The 27,398-nt window shown below is 44.4% G+C and overlaps 1 protein-coding gene across 1 annotated transcript in view; it reads right to left on the reverse strand.

Moving 5' to 3' along the window:
* LOC124594436 overlaps positions 1–27,398 on the reverse strand; it is an 822,371-nt gene that overhangs the window by 791,333 nt on the left and 3,640 nt on the right. Inside the window, exons 2-6 of the mRNA XM_047132812.1 lie at positions 22,657–22,754; positions 10,999–11,016; positions 7,220–7,432; positions 5,736–5,746; positions 1,687–1,903 (exon numbers count right to left, since the gene is read on the reverse strand). Of these exons, the coding sequence (XP_046988768.1) occupies positions 1,687–1,903; positions 5,736–5,746; positions 7,220–7,432; positions 10,999–11,016; positions 22,657–22,754 (557 nt within the window). The remainder of the gene's footprint in view (positions 1–1,686; positions 1,904–5,735; positions 5,747–7,219; positions 7,433–10,998; positions 11,017–22,656; positions 22,755–27,398) is intronic.

Raw genomic sequence — 27,398 nt, forward strand, 5'->3', positions numbered from 1 at the left:
GACTTCAGTTATGCTCACACACACTTACCGACCACGCGTTCTCCTCGACCTAAAGATTTTTACACCCCTCTCCTTCGTTCCATATCCAGCAACAATATCGAACTCAGACATCCGTCCAAGCGGTGGCCCACGGTTTGGCGTCATATCCACCAGCCTTTTCTTCCCTCCAACGTCCGGGCAACATGGTACCAAGTTGCAAATGAAAAATTCGCCACAAACCATCGCCTTCACGCCATCGGACTACAGGACTCTCCACTTTGTTCCATTTGCCACCTCGTGGATGACGATGTCCATCAACTGACTTGTACTGCCACCAGTGACGTCTGGAAACTTGCCCGACAGTTCGTTGCCTGTTACCTCCGCGTTCCGCCGGACTCGATTGACCCACGGACTTTTATCCATCTTGAGAATACTTATTTCCCCGCCTCCAAAAATCATGCGATTGTATGGGTCAAGGGATGGACGATCAACTACATGTATAATGGTGGCGACAAATCACGCCTTGATTTCTGGCAGTACTTACAAACCGCCCACCGTGAAGTCGAACAGCGACCGCGCTACCGCGCCTTCTTCGCCAATTACCTGCATGCGATCTTTACTTCACCCCCGCTCAGTTGGATGGTGCCACACGCCGACAGCACTCCCGCCCCCTCCTGCTGACATCTGAGACTCCCCGCGCTACTTTTTACATTGTAACCCACAGTGGAGTAGGCGCATGGACACGCGCCTCCTTTCTTTAATGCACCACCCCGGACAACACTGGTCTTTCCCTCACTCCACTGTATATTGCTTCACACCTCTTAGATTACATCAGAATTATTATTCTTTTTTTCCCTGCACCTTGTTCATAAAAAAAAAAAAAATTCCTCGCCTTGTACGAGTATATTGTCTTGTGTTATTTTCGCCGGTAGGATGCCATTTCTGTTGTATTTAAGTTTGTACCAATAAAGAGCTTTTTTTCATTTACCCTTTTCCTGGTAAAAAAAAATAAATAAATAAATAAAAATAAAAAAAAAATCAAAAAGCTACTTTGAGGGAGTGATTCAGGGATGGGAGGGGGGAGACATCGCGGCCAGGCCTCGGGTTTCGACCCCTGCCCGCCTTGTCTCCACCTACTCATAACTGAACACTCTTAAAAAAAAAAAAAAAAAAAAAAAGAAAGGGGTAGCGTCTAACAAAAAAAAAAGCGGTAGCGTGCGTTGTTTAAAAAAAAAAAAAAATTGGTAGAGCACTTGCCCGCGAAAGGCAAAGGTCCCGAGTTCGAGTCTCGGCCCGGCACACAGTTTTAATCTGGCAGGAAGTTTCATATCAGCGCACACTCCGCTGCAGGGTGAAAATCTCATTCTCAAAGATTTTATTTCTTCTTCATGGATTTTAATTCCAACTCCGAATTTTTCTTTTGTTTCCTTTACTGCTTGCTCAATATACAGATTGAATAACATCGGGGGGAGGCTACAACCCTGTCTCACTCCCTTCCCAACCACTGCTTCCCTTTCATGCCCCTCGACTCTTATAACTGCCATATGATTTCTGTACAAATTGTAAATAGCCTTTCGCTCCCTGTATTTTACCCCTGGTACCTTCAGAATTTGAAATGAATATGTAGCGATATGGCCTTAGTAGTGTCTCACTGTCAGCCTTACTTCCCAGTTGTCGATACTTGGACAAAAATGACCCAATACTGACGATATATCCGCTTCCAAGACACGCTGTGTATATGATGACTCACCGGCGGCCGTGGGCGAGGTGACGGCGAGAGCGGAGGGAGGGTCAGCAGGGCTGGTGGTGATGGCGGGCAGCTGGTAGTGCGGCGGCGAAAGCGACGCTGGGGAGCCCGCCCACGGCGTGCCGCGTCGCTGGCCGGACAGCGGCGGCGGCGCCAGCGTCAGCGGCGACGAGGGGCCTGCGGGCAACACGGCTCAGCCTGCGGTCTCAAGTCCGCAGCACAGTAGCGCTGTGACTGCGCTGAACTTCACATAAAAGTACAGTAACAATCTCAGAACAAAATAGTTGTAAGTTACCGGGAAAAGCTGGTAATATACACTGAAGAGCGAAAGAAACTGGTACACCTGCCTGGTATCGTGTAGGAACCTCGCGATCATGCAGAAGCGCCGCATCACGACGTGCCATGGACTCGACTAATGTCTGAAGCAGTGCTGGAGGGAACTGACATAGTGAATCCTGCAGCCGGCCGGAGTGGCCGAGCGGATCTAGGCGCAACAGTCCGGACCCGCCCAACCGCTACGGTCGCCGGTTCGAATCCTGCCTCGGGCATGGATGTGTATGATGTCCTTAGGTTAGTTAGGTTTAAGTAGTTGTAAGTTCTAGGGGATTGATGACTTCAGAAGTTAAGTCCCATAGTGCTCAGAGCCATTTGAACCATTTTGAATCCTACAGGGCTGTCCATAAATCCGCAAGAGTACGAGCGGGTGGAGATCTCTTCTGAACAGCACGTTGCAAGGCATGGCAGATATGCTCAATAATGTTCCTGTCTGCGGAGTTTGGTGACCAGCGAAAGTGTTTAAACTCAGAAGAGTTTTCCTGGAGCCACTCTGTATCAATTTTGGACGTGTGGGGTGTCGGATTTTCCTGCTGGAATTGCCCAAGCCTGTCGGAATGGACAATGGACATGAATGGATGCATGTGATCAGATAGGATGTTTACGTACGTGTCACCTGTCGGAGTCATATCTAGACGTATCAGGGGTCCCGTATCGCTCAAACTTCACACGCTCCACATCATTACACTGCCTCAACCAGTTTGAACAGTCCCCTGCTGACATGCAGGGCCCATGGATTCATGAGTTGGTCTCCATATCCGTATACGTCCGTCCGATCGATAGAATATGAAACCAGACTCGTCCGACCAGGCAACATGTTTCAAGTCATCAACTGTCCAATGCCGGTGTTGATGGGACCAGGCGAGGCGAAAAACTTTGTATCGTGCAGTCATCAAGGGTAACGAGTGGCTCTTCGGCTCCCAAAGCCCGTATTGGTGATGTTTCGTGAATGATTCGCACGCTGACACTTGTTGATGGCCCAGCACTGAAATCTGCAGAAATTTGCGGAAGGTTGCACTTCTGTCACGTCGAACGATTATCGCCAGTCGTCGTTGGTCTCGCTCTTACAGGATCTTTTTCCGGCCGCAACGATGTCGGAGGTTTGATGTTTTGCCGGATTCCTGATATTGATGGTACACCCGCGAAATACTCGTACGGGAAAATCCTCACTTCATCGCTACCTCGGAGATGCTGTGTCCTATCGCTCGTGAACCGACTATGGCACCACGTTCAAACTTACTTCAATCTTGATCACCTGCCATTATAACAGTAGTAACCGATCTAACAACTGCGCTAGACGCTTGTTCTCTTATGTAGTGCGTCTTCTGCGTATTTACATATCTCTGTATTTTAGTACGTAGACCTATACCAGTTTCTTTGCCTCTTCAGTGTATGCTTGAACGACGAGGAAAAATTAAGGGTGGAAGACCAAGAACGCGGTGAAAACATGAATGTAATCAAGGTGAATGATCGACTACTGTTTGTTAGGACAATAATTTACAGGGGGCATTCAAAAAATAATGCAACGTTTTTCTGAAGGGCCAGTTGGTTTTACTCACAATTTCAATGCACCGTATTACAACCCACTGTTTTGGCTACAAAACTCTGTTTTTTAATATAATCTCCACTGCACGCGACGGCCACCTTCCACCACGTCCTCGAAGGGCGTGTTGTATACCCTCATGGTACATTCTACTGGTCGACGGTGGAGCCAAGGTGTTGCTGCAACAATAACTTCCGCATCATCGATGTACTGTTTCCCGCAGAGTGCATCCTTCATTGCACCAAACAGATGGACGTCGTAAGGTGTGAAATCCGGACTGTAGGGTGGATGAGGAAGAACAGTACAATGAAATTTTGTGAGCTTTTCTCGAGTACGCAGACTTGTTGCAGGCCTTGCGTTGCCATGCAGAAAAAATGAGCTCACTTGCATTTTTGTGGCGAGTAACACGCTGAAGTCGTTTCTTCAAAATACTGAGCATAGCACAATACACTCGAATGTTTATCTTCGGACAGTGCCGGAGGACATAAACAGAATATGCCCTTCAGAGTCCCAGAAGACAGTCGCCATGACTACATCGGCGGAGGGTGCGGCTTTGAAGTTTTTCTTCGGAAGACATGCCGTTTTGTTTGCGGCTGGAATCGACCAACTCATGTTTCAGCTCCTCTGACGATGTTCGACAGAAAACTGTTGCGTGGTGAAGAACCCAGCGGGCAGACACTTTTGAGTACACCGACAGGTGGGCGAATGTGTCAGCACTAGCAGCAAAAGCGTCTAGTTGTGCAGTGAGGAGTCTGATTGTGATCCATAGATCACTTCAAACAAAATGTACACACGTTCCAACATTGCAGCAGTCAAATCTGTGTGCACACAGGAGATCGGACAGGTTTGTGCTGTCTTGTTGCGACGATGACAAACGCCTCAATCAATGACTCACCCAGCTTTTGCTCACTGCCAAGTGTTCGTAGACGTCCTGCACGCTCCGCCATATCTGCGATACTCTGGTTTCCAGCCAAAAGAAACTCAGCGACAGCTCTCTGCTGGGTACGCACCTCCGTTACAGACGCCATTATGAAGACTACGTTTAGAGCCGCCTACTATCGGAACTTGATGAAACTATAGAGGACGAAACGGGAATACGCCACGAGATCCCACAACAAATTCCGCATTTTTTAAACGAAACTGGCCGTGAAAAAAAGCGTTTCATTACTTATTTAACGCCTCTGGTATATGTAAGCTATAGGAAAAGGCGGGTGATATACGAGGTGCGACAATAAAGTAATGAGACCGATGTGAAAAAAAATTTAGCTTACCCTTTTACTCAAGTTTATTGTTGTCTCCCTCAAAGTAGTTCCCTTTTGATTGCACACACTTTTTCCAGCGCTTCTGCCATTGATGATAACATTTCAGGATCTTATCTTCTGTAATATCCTCCAAGACCCTCGTCACAGCTTTTTGGATGTCTTGTGTTGCTTGAAAAATGGTGTCCCTTGACCGCCGTTTTGACTCTTCGAAATAGAAAAAAGTCGCACGGAGCGATATCTGGTGAATAAGGTGGCTGTGGTAGTACTGAAATTTGGTTTGAGGTTAAAAATTGTTGTTGTGGTGTGAGATTTTTGGGGACCATTTTTGCACAAATCTTTCTCATACCGAGATCTTCAGTTATTATTAGACGAACCATTTCTCGATTGATGTTCAGTTCTTCTGCAATCATTTTCATGGATAATCTTCGATCAGATCGTACGAGTTCACACACCCTGGCCAAGTTGACATCCGTTCGTGAGGCTGATGGTCGTCCACTGCAGTCTTCATCTTCAACATTCGTTCTGCCTTCACTAAACATTTTATGCCATTGAAAAACTTGAGCTCTTGACATAACCTCATCTCCAAAAGCTTTCTGAAGCTTAGCGCAAGTTGTCGTAGCGTTTTCACCAAATTTAACGCAAAAAGAAATGGCATACCGTTACGCAATATTACGCGGTTCCATTTCCGTGATGAGAGACACAAACACGTGTTAACTTATTACAGCACAACTCACGACTGAGCAGTTGCATCGATGTGCCGCTTGGACTAGAAGCAGCTTATACACCAAGGTCAAAGATATTGTGCCTACACAAGCCTGCAGGGTTGTCACATCTTGCAAAGAAAATCAGTCTCATTACTTTATTGTCGCACCTTGTACAATACTATAAGAATGGAAGAGTAAGAATTAAGAACTAGGATTAAAAGAGGTGTATGAGATGGATGTACCAAAGGCGTATGATCAACTACAGTTTATTGTGACAATTCTAGGAAAGTATATTTGACCTGTAATGGAGAACAGAAAACTTGTCCGATGCATTCTTGAGAAATTCTCGAGTGTTCTGGAACCCTACCAGGTCAGCTTAAAGGAAGCAATTCGTAGGCGTCCTGCTAGATTTGCTGTCGGTAAGTTATATCAATGTATTGCGAAAATTCTCGACAAACGAAAATGAGAAATCTCTGGAGGCAAGAATAAGTTACTTTCGCAGAACATTAATGAGAAATACGATATTGCAACGCCTTTGTTGCTAAGAAGAAACAGGCACAGCGGCGTGAACTAAAATGAGGATCCCTGGAGGCTAGAAGACGTTCATTTTCGCAGAACACTAGTCAGAAATACGATATTGCAGTACCTGTGTTGCTAACAAGGAACAGCCACTGCGATGACTACTGCCGTTATGAAATGCATGAAACTTACTTCCAGCTTAAAAATATGAACAACCATCAGCTGTATAAGGGAATGACGACAATACATTGTGCAGGACCAGGACTCGAACCTGGACTTCTCGCTTTACACATGCGGTCGTCTTACGCGCTTTCGCTATCCGAGCACGACTCACGCCCAGACTCAACTTCCATAAGTCGTCGTCCCTGTACCGCATCCTGCTCTCGTACACCCATTATACAGGGTTGTCCAGTCATCATGACCGGGCCAAATATCTCACGAAATAAGCGTCAAACGAAAAACCTGCAAAGAACGGAACTCGTCTACCTTGAAGGGGGAAACCAGATGGCGCTATGGTTGGCCCACTAGATGGCGCTGCCATAGGCCAAACGTACATCAACTGCGTTTTTTTTTTTTTTAAATAGGAACACCCATTTCTTATTACATATTCGTGTAGTACGTAAAGAAATACGAATGTTTTAGTTGGACCACTTTTTCCACTTTGTGACAGATGGCGATCTCTAGGCTTACACACTCCTTAATCTAACTTAAACTAACTTACGCTAAGGACAACACACATACCCATGCCCGAGGGAGTACTCGAACCTCCGACGGGGAGAGGCGCGCTGCTACCCCTCGCGGCTACGTACATGGTGAATAACTATGTGAATAGTTGTTTTAATTATATTATACCGATATATCAATTTTATAGTCTATTATGTACCTGCCAATCAATGAGAAAGGAGACTTTTACTACTACTTTAAGACGTGTGCAATAATCTGTCTGTCGAGATCTGAAATAGTTACCTTGATGACCGAAACCCGTTATAGAGCGGTCTTGGAAACGAAGTTTATCTTTTCTAATATAGAAACAGATAAAGTGAACGAGTAGTTACCGTTCCTGCAGAGGGCGGCGGCGGACGAGGTGGAGGCGGCGGCGGCGGAGGGCGCTCGGAAGAAGCTGGAGGCGGGCGGCCCCGGCAGCCGGCCCCCCTGGTTGGGCTCGAGGCCGTACTTGAGCAGCAGGCGCGCCACGTCGACGGCGCCGTGCTCCACCGCCACGTGCAGCGCGTTGCTGAAGATGAGCGGCACCGACGGCTCCGCCACGCCCGCCGACGACGCCGACGACGCGCACGACGACGCCGGCTGCAGCCTGTCGGCACACGCCGCCTTATCCACCACCCCTCTCCTACCAATTTTTAACATTTAAACAAATGTTGTTTATATGCTAACTGAAGCGATGAAGGAGAATTTCTAGCGAGGCCGGGGTTCAAACCCTAGTCTCCTGCTCACTTGGCAGATGCGTTAACAACTATTCCACCCTTGGCACAGTCGTTTTGCTCAACACCACGAATACTGTAGCAGGCCTCCCTACTCAGTCAAAATTCCCATTCGCACCTCAGCGTACTTGATATTCCCCTTAAACAGCACTGCAGAGGAACTACAGTTGTATTGGAATTACAGGTGCTTTAATCAGGTGAGACTATACGGTTCCAGAGACCTATTCAGGTCTCAATCATTTACTGACACTCATATGTAGAGTGAAACGACGAATGAAAATTTGTGCCAAGGCCAGGAATTTTTTTTTTCTTTCAGACATAGAATGGCACTCACTGGGGTAGCATTCCAATCGTTGACCATTGCAACAACGGTTGCAGCAGATACAATGCTTATAATAAATAACATCGGATTTTGAAATAATACTTCTACTAAATGAATAAGAAAAACCCAGAATCTTTTAGAAAAGAAAATCTGAAAAAAAGTTTGAGAGAAGTGGACGCCTACCTGCCACCCTTTTCTTTAATTATTATGTTCTTTTCTTTATGTTTTTTAAATGTCTTAGATAATGACAAAGCATATAAAAATCACTGGTGTTCTAAAATAAATGACGGTCTTCTTCATAAAATAAAAAAAATTCTTGAAAACTTAAATAAGCATATTTTTTCAACGTCTGTTTTTTTCGAATCATGTATCATATGAATTTATGTATTTATCTATTTTTTATATTTGTTGAGATCACATAGGACGCCCTCCAGCGGAAATATGATGATCTATAATTACCATTAAAAACAAACAAAACATAAAGGGAACTAAAGTAATTAAAGAAAACGCTCTCCTGGCAGAACAAACAAAATGGCATCCGCGTTCAGCCAACTTGTGGGTAGACGCACTCTGAATCCCATGTCAGTCAGGCACGTTCCAGGCACGTCTTCACGAAGAATACTGCATTAGCCGGTACATTAGACCGAGTCCTGGTATTACACAATCACACTGAAATCAGCTTCTCATACCTGGAACACCCTAGCTGCAGGGGTGAACGAAGAAGGCACTACCCCAAAAAAATACTGACGATATCGCGAATGGTGCACGAGAAAAGTAAAGTGATCTTGCAGGAACGTCCAAAAGCCATGAACACTCTTATCACCTTCATGGAAAAAATAAGAGATCGAGAGGCCTTTTATCCAAACCACAGGTTGGTCTCCGTACGTGGGAAATATGTCTCATCTGCGAACAGAAGTGATTTCATGTAGTGGCATGGGGAGCCGTACGTAGAAGAAAGGCAAGCATCTTCTGAATCAGGTGCCCACACCTCTGCAGAAGATCCACACATCAGCCGATGTTTGTCCGTGTCAAGCGTGTGACGAGGACAAGGCGGCGAATCTGTCATCTTTATGGTATACAGACGAAGTTGTGTCATGTATCTTCCATCAAAGACCAGATACCAGGTCGCACGAGCGCTCGTGTCGAGGAGGACATTGCGCACAGAACGCCAAACCACGGGCCATGCGATCGTAGGATATCTGCTTTCCACAACATTCCGAGTATGATTTCTCATCATTTGGTGGTAAACATCACGTGCCGTTTGGTTCCTGGTACCAGGCAAGACGCCATTGACATAACTGTATTCGATGAAAAAGGTCCTGACATGTGAAAGAGAGGAAGAAGTATGGGCTACTGCAACGGGTGCCACTCGAGAGAGAGGGGCCAGTTCGTCAATCAGGCTTCCCGATAATCCGGTTCGGCGGCGGGTCCACGATTTAACCACCGTACTGACATAAAGGGCAGTCGCGAGACTACATGAGTGCTAACAAAATTCATCCGTTGTAACATGTCCAGTGCTCTCAGGAGGTTGGCATGAACTTTCGTGCGGATAGCTTGAAGCAGGCATTTATAGTTAAATGAGATCGTGCGCTGTAGATCACGCGTGAAGGTGATCTGCAAACATTTGAGCCTGTCCACTAATGGCAGTGGAGCCACACTCTTTGCTGAAAGACCTTTACCAACAAAGATAGCACTACACTTCGCCAGGTTTACACGGGTGCCCGCAGCAGTCCCGTACTGGTTGATCCATGCCAGTGCCTCTCTCACTTCATCCTCCGATTGAACAAAGAACACCATGTCATGTGCAGAGGCGCGGCAGATGAAAGCAGGCTCCCTCATTGTTATCCCTGTCAGTCGGCTCCTCACACCGTGTAACAGTGGCTCAAGGACGATGGCGAAATGGAGCATCGTCAGCGGACATCCTTGACGGACCGACCGCATGACATTAACAGGGCCCGCCACACGGTCATTGACCAGCACTCGTGACTTGGCTCCTCGGAGGAGCGGCAAGACGATGTGTATAAACATGTCGGGGAAGGCCATCCGTCGGAGTACGTTTTCTAGAAAGTCATGACTCACTCTATCAAAGGTGTGGTCGAAGTTCACTGCCACTAGGGCACCGCATCTGCGGCAGGTCGTGGCCAGGGCTATGACGTCACGGTAATCACTGAGTGCCGTCTGACTGTTACTGTCACCACTAAAGCACGTTTGATCCAGGGAAATGACTTGAGGGATGACGCGCCGAAGGCCAACCACAATTATAAGTTTCTAATATTGGTCTAAAACGAATTAATAGATAAATCCCTGCAGTAACAAGAAGTGGCAAGAAACCTGGTAAAAATCTTGAAGTCAAAATTTGACAAGCTCAACGGCCGATAATGTCTAACTCCCCGACATCCCGATGGCTTGGGGACCGAGATAACCAAGCCTTCTACGAATTCGGGTGGGAGGGGAAGATCAAGGTTCATCAGTTCTTCATACATCGCAGTCCAGAGTGAGCCCAATATGTCGTGCAATGTGCGGTAAAACTCCAGCGGAAACCCGTCGGGACTTGGGGCTTTGTTCGCCGCACCATTATGAAGATCACCAGCGACGTAATCAGCCATAATTGTCTCTGTGAGAATCTCCGCAGCAGCCCCGTCAAGGGTAACTGTTAAGGGACGGAGAACGTCAGTTGTTACCGCCAAGTTCTGGTTCTCTGCTGCATAGAACTGTTTTTAGTGATCCGCAAAGCCGTTTACTATGTCATTCTTGAACGTCAGTCGATGACCATCTGGCATGTCGGGGGCGTTGACCAGGTTTCTCCGACACCGCTGCTTCTCTCGGATAATATGATGCGTGGATGGGGATTCTCCTAGTACACAATCGTGATATCTTGTGCATACTATTGTGCCTTCAAGGCAGTGACGCATAAGAGAAATTGTCTTCGCCTTAATCTGTCGAATTTCAACCTGTCACTGAACAGAGGGGGCATGGTTTGAGAGTTCCCGGAGAGTTGTGAAATAGTATTCCATGGTACGTCGTTGCCACGGCATATGGTCGCGACCGTAATTCATCATGGAACGATGTAAAGCAGGTTTGGTTCAGTCGATCCTCCACCGGAGTGTTAATAATAAATGGCGTGTGACGAGGGCCTCCCGTCGTGTAGACCGCTCGTCTGGTGCAAGTCTTTCGATTTGACGCCACTTCGGCGACTTGCGCGTCGATGGTGATGAAATGATGATGATTAGGACAACACAACACCGAGTCCCTGAGTGGAGAAAATCTCCGACCCAGCCGGGAATCGGACCCGGGCCCTTAGGATTGGCAGCCTGTCGCGCTGACCACTCAGCTGCCGGGGACGGACACTGGAGTGTTGAAGGATACGCTGGAAGGCGTCTCACACAGTTGTTCCACGTCGTCTCTACGACCTGCCTACATTCCAGATACTTGGGATAGGCGACGTTCAGCTTCCACAGGCCTCGACCGCGCCACTCCTTCTGCCTCTGGAGCGAAACATAGCAAATGTAGGCAGTACGGTCTGAGAAGGCGGTAGACCATAACTCAGCGTCAAGCGTGGCAGTTACGATTCCTTGGGAAACATAGACACGGTGAAGACGACTTGCTGAATAGCTGGTGACGTATGTATATCCAGGTCGATCACCATGCACGCGGTCCCAAGTGTCCGTGAGGTTCAGTTCATGCACGAGCAGCTCGAGTTCCTGGCATGTGGTGAAATGGGGATGTTGGTCCTTCTGGGATAAAACACACTTGAACTCGCCGCCAAGAATATTATAGTCGTAGTGGCCTACAAACAAAGGTGCGACCTGTTCTGAATAGAATCGCGACCGTTCCCGTCGCTTGGCCGTGCCCGAGGGGGCGAAACATTGATGACTCGGACACCGTGGAAAGTCACAGCAAGACCCCTAGCCGATGGTAGGTAAATCACGTCGTCTACCTCAATGCCTTCCTTTAAAAGAATAGCTGTCCCACTGCCACCTTCAGTACACGGCGTAGCCATGGATATTAGGAAAAGTCGCTAGGCGAACTTCCTGCAGAAGGGCAACATGGAGGTCCGACGCCCTCAATATTTCACAGAGCAATTGTAGTTTAACGGGGGTGCCAATGGTGCCGACATTGATGGAGCAAATCCTGTAAGCTTGTCGCGGAATTGGGACTACTGGGACGCTCATGGAGGCACGAAGAGCAGCAGCGCACAGAATGTTGTACCAGCAGGCTGCACATCCCCATCCAATAACATTGTCGATTAGCAGTCATATGTTGGAGCAGCAGCATTTGCTGCTGTCAAAACGATGGATGTTTCGTCGTCTACATCGTCAGACCACGCAAAGGTGCGCGGATGGTGTGCGTCCAGTGGAGTCCGAAGGAGGCGTCACGTCGGCGGTGGAAGAGTGGTGCTGGCTCAGCCGCTGTTCAACGTCCATCGGTACAGCGCCTGGTGCATGCGAAGATGGTTGCACCTCCTACGGGGACAGACTGGTGTTTCTACCACGAAATCGTCCGTCGGGGGAACATCTTGATAGTTGTAATCCCCATCATCTTGAGACTGTGTCCTGCAGGTGTCAGACGGTGCGAACCGCCGTTTCCGACGTCTCTTCGGTGACCGTTGCTTGCATACGTGACCATCAGCGTCCAAAGGCGCCTGGGGATCTGGTTGGCACATAAGCATCGGCAGGCACAACCATGGAGTCGAAGGCCATCCTCTGCACTAGAGATTGCTCACCACTGCACATGACGGGAGGAGGAGGCAAGGGCGTCGGTCCGTCCGGAACATCCTGAGGCATTAACGGAGACGACGATGCGTCCGTAGTAGGAATCAGTGGTGACCGCGATCGGGGTTCGTTATGGAGAACTTCGACAAACGTCAGCGGTAGCGTCGTCGGGGCAGTCGTGGCCTGCAGGTCCCCAGGCGGTAACCGTGTGATTCTGCTTTGCAGACAGCTGGAACGGAGGTTTCCTTCTTTGCCACATTCCGAGCGTGTCTTCGGCTGGCCATCATAAATTATAATTGCAACGCTGCCACTAATATATAAGTAGGACTGCACATGTTTGGTTAGCTCTATTCGGATCTGTCGTACTCCATTGATAACTGGGTATGTAGTGAACCGAACCCACTTTTCAGCTGTATGACTAATCATCTTTCCATATGGGCGGAATGGAGATACCACTACCTCTGAAGGCACCTCGGGAGGGAGTTCAGACACACGGATCGACCGCATGTTCCACAGTTGCGTCACCGATGTGTCCATCAGACTGACGGAACTTACAACAACTTCGAATTGCACTTAGAATATTTGTCACGTATGTCTCCGTTAACCAGTTTCACGTATACCACACTGCTCGCTATAGACAGATGGATGCCAACAAGATCGTTGCAATCAATCTTGACTTCATCTCTGATAAAATGTTCGATTTCAAGTGCTTTTGGTAGGGGAATATTCAGGTAAAAAGCTAATCTTCTGTGTCGATTTGCTGTGGGCATAAGCCATTCTCTTTCGAAGGAAATATTGCTCGCTAAGACGGCAGAATCACGTAAACAACTCCGCTAGCGAGCTGCGCAGCGAGGACGTAGACAAGACGTCCTTGCTGCTAGCGTGCTGAAAGGCGCCTGTAGGGTCGAACATCAGCCGCCTGCTTACGAGGCAGATGCGCTAACCACTGCACAGCCCTGGCACACTGACTTTGCACAGCTGTTTTGACTATCTTGCATGCCTCCCTCTTAAGTCCAAATTCCCGTTCATGAGGGAGACATGATAGAGTAATACCCGAAGTTGTGAAATCCACTGGGCCAACGTGGTGTTGTGAGTAGCACATTTACCTAGCAAGCAAGAGTCCCATGTTCGAATCCTTGCATTGACACAAATTTTCATTCGTCGCTTTAGTCTCCATACGAATGTCATAGATGTTTGAGGCTAGGAAAAGTCTTCGCAATCATATCGTTTCAGCCAGAAAGAAATTATTTTTTTATATATATTTTTTTGCCTACACTGCTCATGGCTGCGTGTCTACAAGCAGTGGCATTCCATAGGTCGTCATTGCTGAGTTTGATTCGTATGCCGAAGTTAAAAACATTACAGTATATCTACTGGGCACCTACCCATTTTCTTCAGACTATGAATGGTGTCGGCCTTAATCTGTCCTCTTTAATATTTTCCATTTATTTATATCTTGGTTACAGGCATACACTTTTGCTTTTATTTCGGTAACAGTAACCAATTTCCGCTATTTATCTGCTACATTGGCTACACTTAGGTCTTTGTCTCCGGTCTCTCGAGCGAGTTTGGCTCACAAGTGGTCCGTATGAACTTCCCTCACAGATTTGATTCATCTTGACTGGATGCGTAGGGTGCAACTAAGACTTCAACATGTGTAAGCAGGAAGACGTAACTCTTCTCTGTTTCCGAGGAAATCGAGTTTGAAAATTTTAGGTGCGCTTATATGGTGGTGGTGGTGGTGGTTAGTGTTTAACGTCCCGTCGACAACGAGGTCATTAGAGACGGAGCGCAAGCTCGGGTTAGGGATGGATTGGGAAGGAAATCGGCCGTGCCCTTTCAAAGGAACCATCTCGGCATTCGCCTGAAACGATTTAGGGAAATCACGGAAAACCTAAATCAGGATGGCCGGAGACGGGATTGAACCGTCGTCCTCCCGAATGCGAGTCCAGTGCGCTTATATACTTTGTAGGGTAAGTAGCATCCAAGGAGTCCACAACCGAGCATCCCAATCTGCCTTCGGCAGGACCGCAGTGCGGACGCGTTCCTGTGTTCTGCGCACGGGGCAATGCTGTGTTGATGTTTAAATGGCCCGTATCAAACGCCCCTGATGTACTAGCAACATCGTGATTCACCTTTTGCTGATACTTTGAGAATACTACCGCCGGCCGAGGTGGCCGAGCGGCTCTAGGCGCTATAGTCTGGAACCGCGCGACCGCTACGGTCGCAGGTTCGAATCCTGCCTCGGGCATGTCCTTAGGTTAGTTAGGTTTAAGTAGTTCTAAGTTCTAGGGGACTGATGACCTTAGAAGCTAAGTTCCATAGTGCTCAGAGCCGTTTGAACCATTTTTTTTTTTTTTTTTTTTTTTTTTTTTGAGAATACTACCTAAGGACATATCGGAACTGCGGTGTAATAGCTGGCGCTTATCCATGGGTTGTGGTGCGCTGCCACTAGTACAGCTATTTCATTAGCTTCTCCGTCGACGCGTTTAGTTCGTCTCCTTTTGCCGATATGTAGGCTGCCATCAGACATAAAAGCGTTCAAAACACTGTAATAGAACGAGCGAGAACTAGCTTTCTCCCGAAAGTGCTTGGAATACAAGGTAATAACAGTGTCAACATTTCTCCACGTTCTCTGTAAATCAGAATCATTTAAATTTTTTCTTCTGTGTTTGTAACTTTTATCGTTCACTTGCTCGTCTGTTCTGCATATGATAGACAGATATGCAGGGCATAAAGACTGCGCAAATATCGTAACGCTTAGAGCCGCTATCTGTTCTACGTCTACGATACATGAGCTCCGGTCGCAGTTTACTGCCTGTTATGATACGTCGTAGTTCGCCACACGATAACGGTGGCGCGTCGAATAGTCCCGTGTTCGATATGTCGAAGGAAAACAACGTTGCGATAGGGGTTTCCAATTAGAAGTTACGAAATACTGACCTGTCCTACTCTCGCTGCGTAATTGTGCGGCCCCACGTGCGATTGGATATTCAAGGGACTTTTAGAAGCATGTCGTAAATTACGATTGTGTACTCATATCTTTTCCTCCGATTACAGCGCCACCTGTGGCGAAACGAAGAACATGCTTCAGACGAAACGCATGTAGATCTTGCCGTAGAATCGTAATCTGTAGTAAGAAACAGGGGTTCCCACTGAAAATTTCAAAGTTGCTAATACTCTCTATTTTATTTCCAAGTTATTGTCTCAACCTGCAGTTTTTTTTTTGTATTAAGTACTTAGCTTTGCAGGCACAAGATTGCTGGATCAAATCCCGCCGGTGGTACTGCTTTAATTTTTTGAGCTATCTGCACCAATACTCGGGACGACATGCTTCGATATGAGTGGTGGCGACCGAGAACAGTTTCTAAATTTAAACTAAGGAACATTGAGAAAACCATGACCGTGGAAAAATTCGAAGTTCATTACGGTGCTGTATCTCGCAGTTATTGTTGTTTTCCGTGTTTCTACTATCAGTATCATCCTGATTCGGGCAGTACTTCACAGATTATATACTATAGTTTTCGCCAAATATACCGATTTGAAAGTCCTCGTAAGTCCTTTATTTTTTCCCGATAACCTAAATAAAATATTATCAAGTTAGAGATAAGGTCAGTCATTAAATATTGATAATTTGCAGAGTCATAATGAATCTGTTGTTAGAATAACGTTGGAAAAAAATACGAACGGCGAGGTTCAGCCCACAGACGCTTGTTTTAGGAAACTAAGCGTTTACTCGCTAGGCTGCGGACTCCATGAATAACAGCAACCCTACAAAGTAGATAAGCACGCCTAAAATTTTCAAGCTCGATTTTCTGGAAAACGGTTGAGAGTTGCGTCTTCCTGTTTACATATGCTGATGTCTTAGTCGCCACGCGGGATTAGCCGAGCGGTCTGATAGGCGCCTCAGTCGTGGACTGTGCGGCTGGTTCCGGCGGATGTTCGAGTCCTCCCTCGGGCACGGGGGTGTGTGTTTGTCTTTAGGATAATTTAGGTTAAGTAGTGTGTAAGCTTAGGGACTGATGACCTTAGCAGTTAAGTCCCATAAGATTTCACACACTTTTTTTATGTCTTAGTCGTTCCCTATGCACCCTGTCTGTATGAATCATATCGGTGAGAAGAAGTTCGTGCGTCCCGTTGCCAGCCAATGAACCGCGAGGGTATCGTCGCCTAACTTGGGCAGGCTAATTATCGAAACGAGTAGGTGGCAGTTGGAGTGTGTTTGTTGTTGTGGATACGAGCAAGCAAACAGTGCTAACCAGGTAGAGGACGCTAGAAAGAAGTGGAACATGATTGTATGACAGTTGCTTGATGTACGTAATCTGTTTTGGCACTGCTGTCGACAGAAGGCGTGAGACTGGTATGAAGAGCTGGTAATAAGTGTCACTACAATAGGATGCGCTGAAACGGAGAAAGTGTGTGTGTGTGTGTGTGTGTGTGTGTGTGTGTGTGTGTGTGTGTCTGTGTAAGAGAGAGAGAAGAGAGAGAGAGAGAGAGAGAGAGAGAGAAGGAGTAAGTGTGAGTGCATTAATGAGTTCGTATTGAGGACCTGAAAACAGCAAGCGTATAAAGGTCCTCTCTGTTTGTCTGCTGAGCAGTACAAAGTAATGTGTCCTTTTTCTTTACGACTTTCTCTTGCAATGGAGCAGTGTGGTTGCTTACATCTTGTTGTCGCATGTGTTACAGACTGGCACTAACGGCTACGATCAATGTGTGCAGTATCTTGCTCTGTTTACGAACTGACTTTAACACGTTACAGACTGGCACTAACGGCTACGATCAATGTGTGCAGTATCTTGCTCTGTTTACGAACTGACTTTGACACGTGATCGGGTGCACTGGGTTGGTACCTCATTCACCAAACAAATCTTGCACGTGTCATTCAGTTTTAAAACGTTTATTTATCAATTTATCACTGTGTTGAGAACGGCAGGTTTTTGTACATAAGCCAGGCGAACTGTGTAGGACTTTCGTAAATTCTTGGAAATTTGTGGTAACGTCTACGGGACCAAACTGCTGAGGTAGTCGGTCCCTAAACTTACACAGTACTTAATCTAACTTAAACTAACTTACGCTAAGGACAACACACACACATCCATGCCCGAGGGAGGATTCGAGCCAACGACGGGGAGAGCCATGCGAACCGCTCGGCTACCCCACGCGGCTAGCAAATTTCCAAAGAAAATAATAATTATAAAGTTATTTAAAATCACATAGCACTATTTCAAATTTGTATCGTTCGTAAATTTAATTAACTGAAGCATTGGTTTCATCAGATAGTAGATGAGAGCAAGCGTGGATTGCAACCCAATGGGAACGTTGAAGTACTTAATCAAAACATTTTCGTTCCTTATTCAAGTCAGTTCTTCCAACAAAAACCTTCTCTGTTCGTAGTAGGAGCTCACAAAGAACAACATTTTGGATTAGTAAATTATTTTCAGGTCAGATAAGGCAAATCACTTTGAGAGCTTCGAGACGACGGCTCCTCGTCACTTTATTCACTTGTTCTGGAGCGTTGTGGCGTGGCCGGGTCATTGCGACGAAATGCAACAACTGTATACATGAAAGCACAAATCTGAGTATATTTATTGCTAATATAAGATAGTAAACGAAACAAAATGCTCTGCTGCCATTACACTGAAGTGCCACAGAAACTGCTATAGTCAGTATTCAAATACAGAGATATGTAAAAAGGCAACGCCTATATAAGACAAGAAGTGTCTGGCGCAGTTGTTAGATCGGTAGCTGCAGTTACAATGGCAGGTTCTCAAGATTTAAATGACTCTGAACGTAAGAGCGATGAAGTGAGGATTTTCCGCTAAAAGCATTTCACGATTGTACGATGACTATCAGGAATCCGGCAAAACATCAAAACTCCGACATCGCTGCGGCCGGAAAAAGATCCTTCAGGATCAGGACCAACGACGACTTAAGAGAATCTTTCAGTGTGACAGAAGTGGAGCCCTTCCACAAATTGCTGCAGATTTCAGTGCTGGGCCATCAACATGTATCAGCGTGTGAACCACACAACGAAACATCATCGATATGGGCTTTCGGAGCCGAAAGCCTAATCGGGTATCCTTGATGACTGCACGAAGAAAAGCTTTACGCATCGCCTGGACCCGTCAACACCGACATTGGATTGTTGATGACTGGAAACATGTTGCAGGTCTGACGGATCTCGTTTTAAATTGTATGGAGCGGATGAACGTGTACGGGTACGGGGGACTGTTCAATCTGATGAAGGCATGGTGTGGGGCGTGTGCATCTGGAGTAATATGGGACCCCTGATACGTCTAGATACGGCTCTGACAGGTGACACGTGTGTAAGCATCCTGTCTGATCACCTGTATCCGTTCATGTCCATTGTGCATTCTGACGGCCTTGGGCAATTCCAGCAGGACAATGCCACACCCCACACGTCCAGAATTGCTACAGAGTGGCTTCAGGAACACTCTTATGAGTTTAAATACTTCCGCTGGCCGCCAAACTCCTCAGCCATGAACGTGATTGAGCATACCTGGGATGCCTCGCAACGTGCTGTTCAGAAGAGATCTCCACCCTTTCGTACTCTTACGGATTTATGGACAGACCTGCTGGATTCAGGTGTCAATTCCTTCCAGCACTACTTCATACATCAGTCGAGTCCTTGCCACGTCATGTTGCGGCACATGTGCGTCCTGGTAGGGGCCCTACACTATATTAGGCATGTGTACCATTATACTGGTAAGTACAAATATAAGACTATAATGTGAAACCATTTCAGCCGGCCGCCTTGGCTGAACGGTTCTTTGCGCTTCAGTGCGGAACCGCGCTTCTGCTACGCTCGCAGGTTCCAATCCTGCCTCGGGCATGGATGTGTGTGGTGTCCTTACGTCAGTTCGGTTTAAGTAGTTCTAAGTCGAGGGGAGTGATGACCTCAGATGTTAAGTCCCATAGTGCTTAGAGCCGTTTGAACCATTTTTTTGAAACCATTTTACAGTTCCGTTAGAACTAATGTATGCGCTGAACTTGTCCAGAACTGTGCATAAGATTCACATTGTCGATACTGACAGATGTTTACTGCATGCTATATCCATGTAATATAATATAGGACTGTGTCATTTGTTTGCTGAATTCTGCAGGTCTTTCGTCATAGATCAAAGGTCCTGCGATAGAAGACACGTGTTTCACTGTAGCGCAGATTAACAAGAGCTCGCTGCAGTGACATACCTTTCGAAATTATCTTTCGTCCTTAAGTTTTGCATACCGGTATAGCGTCAAGTATAGGCCCCAATTTAGGGAGAAATTTCCGGAAATGTACGTCTACAAGGAACCAGTATATACTGGCGGAAGTCAGTTTGTGAGGAAGGGTCGTCAATCGTTCTTGGGTAGCTCAGTCCATAGAGCACTTGCCCGCGAAATGCAAACGAACCGAGGTCGAGTCTCGGCCCGGCGTATAATTTTTATCTGTCAGGATATCTGAAATCAGCGCTGCAGGTTGAAAATCACATTCAAGTTATTTGACAGTTTGGGCAACGTAATAGCAAGACAGGAAAAATGAAGACATATTAGTAGTAATAGTCGACCTTGAAAATAATACAAGATTTTAGAAATTTGGAGGAACATGGGAGTAAGATATAGGGAAAGACAGATAGTGTTCAATATACATAAGAACCAAGAGAGTACAATAAGAATGGAAAACTAAGAACAAAGTGCTCAGTTTAAAAACTTTGTAAGATAGGGATACAGTCTTTCGTCCTATTGTTCAACCTAGACATCGAAGAAACAATAAGAGAAATGAAATGAAGGTTGAAGAGTGGATTTAAATTAAGAGAGAAAAGATTTCAATCATTAGTTTTGCTGGTGACTTCACTATCCTCAGTGCCAGTGAAGGAGAATTATACACGTTGAAATGAATGAACAGTATAATGAGTACACATTATACTCTGAGATTAAGAGGTAGGCAAGAGAGAGGAATTCATGGTGGGCCACGTCCAACCAGGCAGGAGACTGATGAGCTCTCCTACCTCCTATCCATTCCCCAACCTAGGGAAAATGTCTGACTATGTTGTTGACTTAAATAATACAACGAGGGAAGGGCCATGCGAAAGCTCTTTCCAAGCTTTTTAATTAGTAATTTGATGCAGCGTTGATATTGTTATGGCGTTAGTGCTTGTGATCCCTTTGTTTCCTTGAACCGGGCAAACATTGTCGATGATACCGAACTAATCTAGAATCGGACCTCTTTCTGTAACATTACGATTCACGGTTGTGTCAAACTGTATGAGCATATTAATTAACTGAGAAACAGAATATTTATGTCAGTATCAAAGAGATAACACAGTAACAAAAACAAAGCTTAATCCCATGGTTCATAATATACTAGAAAAGGCATTCGGGAGTTTTCACACACGTAGTCGGAGATATATGGATAATTTAATAATTACTTCTACATTATTAAATTTTTCATCGGCAAGTGTCTCAGCAGTTTGTGTAGTGGCGCAGTACTATTCACAGTTGTATAGGTCTGCACTTTTATCTAGTAAAATTTACATCGCGGAAATTTACAGAGAATTTAATAAAAATTCTACATTATTTTCCTGCGAATCTATTTAAATAACGAATGAAAACATGTACGCGACCGTTGCAGCATTGCCTGTTAATGAAATAAAAGTATCCGTTCTAGGTAAAATCTTTTGTATTTAATAGCTTATAACTTTTTCACTTTTCAGTGAAATCTGCGTTGCACTACTAACGATACTTTTCAAATCATTGTTACTGCATTTTCTCTGCTTATTTCCGAATTCCTGATATTCTCTGACTACAAAATGAGTGCATTATTTTTTGACACAAGTAGCCAACCAGATATTTTCAGTTACTTGCATCTCTTTCAGCAAGTGACATAGTTTTATGCTTTTTTGTGGCGTTAACTGGTTTATCGTTAACTGGGTAGAGCTGAATGTAACATAAATATTCGTGAAATCTTCTCGGGTGATCAGCCGAGTAAAGGCGTCGTCTTCTCGCAACGTTTCGAAGGGTTTCGTACCCATCATCTTCAAGCGAAGTGACTTGACTTCGCTTGAAGATGATGGGTACGAAACCCTTCGAAACGTTGCGAGAAGACGACGCCATTACTCGGCTGATCACCCGAGAAGATTTCACGAATGGAATACGCCGAGAAAGTCTCAAATCACATTTAACATAAATATTGTCTTTTAATTCACTTGTTTCCTTCGATGAGGGAAGTGACACAATTATAAGATTCTGCAGGACAGTCAATCTAATGGAGCTCTGTTGCAACCCCCTCTCATCATTATCGACAGTTTGCCTAAATCGTTAAGAAAACTAAAGCTGGGCTGACTTATTTGAAAATTACACGGCCAATTTCTATTCTTTATCCTGGCCACGAGATATTGAACCATAATCTACCAACCATTGTCTGCCCTTGCAAGTTAAAATGAGTGCAATAATAATAAAATCTACAAACTGTGAAAACGGATTGGAGAGTGTGCATATGAACGCATGAGAAGATAATGCTACCGATTATTGAAGGAAAATAAAGCCATGATATCATGGTTCTAAGAAAGCCATTTGAAATGTTCGTTAACTGAATTTCTCGTTGATTGTGTGTTTACGTGGGAGATTGCTTCACAACAAGGAATCATTCACTGATGTTTTTAGAACTTTTAAGATAACGTTCTTGTAAATCATGATTTTCTATAAAAATTAACCACTAATCTAAAATCGCAATCTACTGAATTTACTATTATGGCACACATTATTACACACCGTGTTGCGAAAGCAGACAATGACAAACTAAGAACGTTTCATTTGCAACAGACCAATCAGAATCTTGCACGTGCATGAACCAATCGATATTTCCAACCGCTTTTTATATGCGACCAGCCATTAACTTTGAAGCGCGCTTGTTTGACACAAGCTTTATTTGCACCTACACTAACTGAAAAACGATAGACAAATAGTAGTCAGACACAGAGATAATTAATTCTCAAAAAATAATTGAGGGTATGGTTAGTAATAAGGAACTTATAAATGGAAACGTCTGTTTATATTGACAGATATTGAATTTAATGATAATGTTTAAGTTACTCACCGATCAATTAACGTTTTCGATTTTCTGAGCAGGATTTCGACGTCTTGGCTTTGCGATTCGCAGGAAGATTTATCTAAAAAACTACTGTGCAGGTTGACCTGGAACAAAATGCGCCAGTTACGAACATGAAAACACATATGGATACAGTAAGCTTAAATATCACTCAATCAATTACTTTATTTTGAAAACCTCGACAAAGTCCATATTTTGGAATTTATTTAATCGTGTGGTGATTTTATACAATATACAGTTGATATAAGACAAGTGATTTTATATAATATACATAGGATATAAGATAAGATTAAACCTTAAAGTACTTGTTTCTCAACCAATTATTTAAGCTGGGTGTGAGAGTGAACAATTTGTCGGGAATCCCAGGATATGAACGAAGTGGACAGCGTTGGACTAGATGTTCAATTGTCTGCTCTTCTTGATTACATTCACACATTGGTGAACTGATCCAGTCCAATTTTGTACCTGAAGCAGTTACAACAACCATGTCCAGTCCTTAACCTGTTGAGGTGACACCGGAAGTTCCTCGGTAGGTCAAAACCTTTTAGCTTCTTTGTGGAATCAAGGTGATGGGCTTTTGTTCCCAATGTTTTTGTTGACCATTCATGCTTCCAGCTTTCAATTAGATCAAAACCATCCGCGATGAGTTGTCCTGCAGTAATACTTGCTGGTCTTCTTGATCGCAATCGTTGCTGTCGCGGATGACAGAATTCCTAGTGCAGTTGTAGAGAGGGTGATGCAGAGATTTTCTTGGCCTCCCTCAGTAGAGCTTGTTTCCACCTTAAGTGAGGTGGAGGGATGTGACTCAATACAGGTCACTCAATACTCAATACCAGTCACATCTCTCCACCTCACTTAATGCGGAAACATTTTGGAATAATAACTGGTGACATCACCTTGCCCTCTCCAGCTCCTAACTGTGTACACACACACACACACACACACACACACACACACACACACACACAGGCATCAACTGGGGATCCTTAGTCTAGAACTAATTAATACGTCAGTGGTTTAATCTACAACCTAAATCCTCAATAAGATGAATGCAGTTGGTAACACCTATCAAGCAACATGCATGTTATGTCAGAAATTAGTAATTCCGACAACAGACTCAAGGTTATATGTCACGTAATGAAAAGAGAGGCAGGATAACAGACCGCAGAACACGATAATATTACTATTGAATTAAATGGAAGGGCTACAAATGATCAGAAGTAGGTAGCAGGTACATTTAGTAATCATCTCATAAATGTAGTCGAAAATGTAGTAACGAACAGTTAAAGTGAATAATCAGATCACTATGTTAAAAAAGCAACTCTCATAAAATTCAGTCATATGCATGCATCACAGACTTCTTATTCTGGAATTAAGAATATTAAATATTATCTCAAATACGAAATCCCACCGGGATTTGATGGCGTTTCCGATAGAGTACAAAAGACTTCTCCCCTTATAATAAGCCCTGTGTTATGTGGAATACGTAGTGCATCGCTAAATCAAGGCATAGTTCCAGACACATTGAAATGCGCCATTGTTAAATCCTCTATAAGAAAGATGATGGGAGAGATGTCAATAATTACCGACCTGTTTCACTATTGTCATAATTTTCCAAATTTTTTTAGAACGCGATGTATTCTACAACAGTATCCTCGATAGCAAGCTCAGTAAATCATAGTTTGGATTTCAGAAGAAATGTTTAACCGAAACTGCTATTTACGCGTTCCCTCACAAACGTTCTACAGGGATTAAATAACAAAATAGCTCCAGCTGGTTTTTTCTGTTACCTGTCTAAGGCATTGGACTGTGTGAAGCACAATATTGTTCTAGACAAATCGAGCTTTTACAGATTCAGTGAAACAGATGGTATAGCCAAGCAGCGGCTAATGTTTTATCTAACCAAAAGAATGCCGAAAGTTGTACATAACAACTGAGACGGTATAATCAGGGGAGATTCTTCTGATTGCGGAGCAGTGACGCATGGAGTTCCTCAAAACTCAATCTTAGGTCGCAACTGGTCCTAATGTATGTAAACGACGTTCCATCTAATATAGAGGAAGTATAATTAGTTGTTTTTGCTGAGTATACTACTATTTTAATGAATCCAGGCATACATGCAGCAACAGAAGAAACAGTAAACAAATTTCTTAGAAGTATAATTGACTGGTTTTCTGCAAATGGCTTGACTCTCAGTTTTTCAAATACACAACATATTCAGTTCTGCACATCTAGAGGTAATACACCAATGATAAGTGTAAAACATGATGCAGAAATGATAAATAAGGTGGAAATTTCAGAATTTTTAGAAGTCCATATTGATCAGAAAATAAGAAAAGCACATTTTGGAACCCCTAAAAGAACATAGTTCTGCTTCGTCTGCAGTTAGAATCGTTGCAAGTCTTGGAGAACGGAATTGTGTTCTGGGGTAACTCGTATTTAAGAAAGAAAGTCTTTATTGCTCAGAAACGTGCTGTGAGAATAATACGTGGTAATCACCCACGAACATAGTGCAGACATCCAGTTAAGGAGCCAGAAATTTCGACTACTGCAGACAGTATGTTTATTCCTTCGTGAAGTTAAATGTAAATAATGCATTGGAATTCAAAAAAGAATAATGATGTGTAAAGTACAACAACAGAAGAAAAAAAAGTGACATTCATTACTCCACGTTAAGCTTCTCCTTAACACACAAAGGGGTTCGCAATGCTGCAATCAAAATTTTTGATCACTTACCCAGTGGTATAAAATACGACAGATAACGAAATAAAATCTGAAAACATACCGAAAAATGTTCTTCTTCCCAATTCCTATTTTGTATTAATATTATTGCAATGTATAAGATATATGGGTACGAATTACTGACTAATATATGCATGTTACAAAATTAAAACATTTTTAAAATGTCAGCATGTAGCCATATTTACAAATTAATTTGTTATTTGAATGTAAAAATGATTTGTTCCACGTCATTATTATTTATCGTGCAGATGATCCACGAAACATGAAACTAGCTAACTACTAGCTAACCTAATGGCAACCACAACTATGCGCTCCCATCACGGAGGCCCCCCTCAACCATATTCATAGAATCCGTAGAATAAGGCGCCAGAGACGTTCGTGAGACATGACAAGGTTGTATAAATCAGTTATTCCTTCCAAGTGGCCCATATACCACCCATAAAATCGCACTTTAATAGACACTAAACAGTCTGAAACACCGTTTTCCCACCATTATCACGGCTGTACTCGTAACTTCCAGAATGGCGATTAAGAGATTTAAAAGACCGTAACTTACACATACAATTTTTCCATACAGAAAGCTTGTGTTCTGCCACACAGACATCTTACGATGAAGCTATATGTAAGTATAGTTTAATCTTTAGCTTGTCGAAGGCATAGAGGAGCAAGATGCATGTGTAGCAGTTTATAAGAATATTTATGCTCGACTGCTCTTATAAAGTTCATCATCTTCAAATTAGATCGAATTATAACTGACGCTTTGTATCTTCATACGCACGACATCACAAGGGTAAGATTGTGATGATGTGTATCTCAATATGCGAACTTGATCCTCGAAAGCGTGTATTAATATGATTAGATGTTTAAGTCGATTAACATTATAAATGTAGTTGAGCTGCAATGTTATCTTGAATTGTGAAATTACTACTTCGACCTAACTGTCATTTAGCAATGGATGAAATTCAGCTGTATAGTAATTTAGTTTAAGAACAAATCGCAAATTTGTGCCATTCCTTGCCTTTTTCCCCTCAATAATCCAAAAGATTTGTATGCTTTTGTCTGATATCATGGCATGTTATTGTTATCCGTTGTCAGCTGTTATATTGTGTGTACACTGATGAAATAAACATTTACGGTCACCTGCCTAATGCGGTGTTGCCCCACCTTTAGAGCTCAATACAGCAGAGATCCTGCGTGGCATGTATTCGAAACGCCATTGGTAGTTTTCCAGAGGTAAGTGGCACCAGCAGTCTACGCACAGGCTACAAATTTCTCTTAAGTTATGGGCCGGTAGCTTGTGGGTATGGAGGTGGCGCTCTGTACTGTTCAAAATGCAGCGCCATCCGGTTCACATCAGGCGAATTTGATGGCCAAGACACCAGCATCGGTTTACGTTCTGTGATGATGCGTAGACGATGCTCACATCAGTAGCACGCTGTCCAGTTTCGCAGCTTCCGAGGCTGTCGATCCCCTGTGGGGGCCGTAACAATCTGTCCTCTATGTAAGTCCCTTGTGTCAGTGGGTTTACCATTTGCGGCCCCTATCGTCACTATAATGTTTCTCCATTCATTTTTGCTCCACTTAAATACTTGGTGTTTAAACGGGGGGGCTTAGTAAGAAATGCAACACTTTTTTTTTATAGAAAGTACGTTGGTTTTATTTAGGATTACTGTAGACAACATTATTCCCTACTCGTTTGGCTACAAAACCCTATTTCCCAACATAACCTGGGTTTAATGCGACGGCCTTGAGCCACCTTACTGGGAAGGCCTGTATGTCCGCATGGAACCACTCTACTGGTCGACGTCGAAGCCAACGACTTGCTGCACTAATAACCTCCCCATCATCCACATACTGCTTCCCGGCATGCTCCATTGGATCAAACTCTTGGAAGTCGGAAGGTGCGAGGTGCGGGCTGTAGAGAAGATATGGAACAACAGTCTAATGAAGTTTCGTGAGCTCCTCTCGGGTGCGCGTACATTTGTGAG

This window comes from Schistocerca americana, chromosome 2 (assembly GCF_021461395.2).
Source record: "Schistocerca americana isolate TAMUIC-IGC-003095 chromosome 2, iqSchAmer2.1, whole genome shotgun sequence".
In the NCBI taxonomy this organism is placed as follows: domain Eukaryota; kingdom Metazoa; phylum Arthropoda; class Insecta; order Orthoptera; family Acrididae; genus Schistocerca; species Schistocerca americana.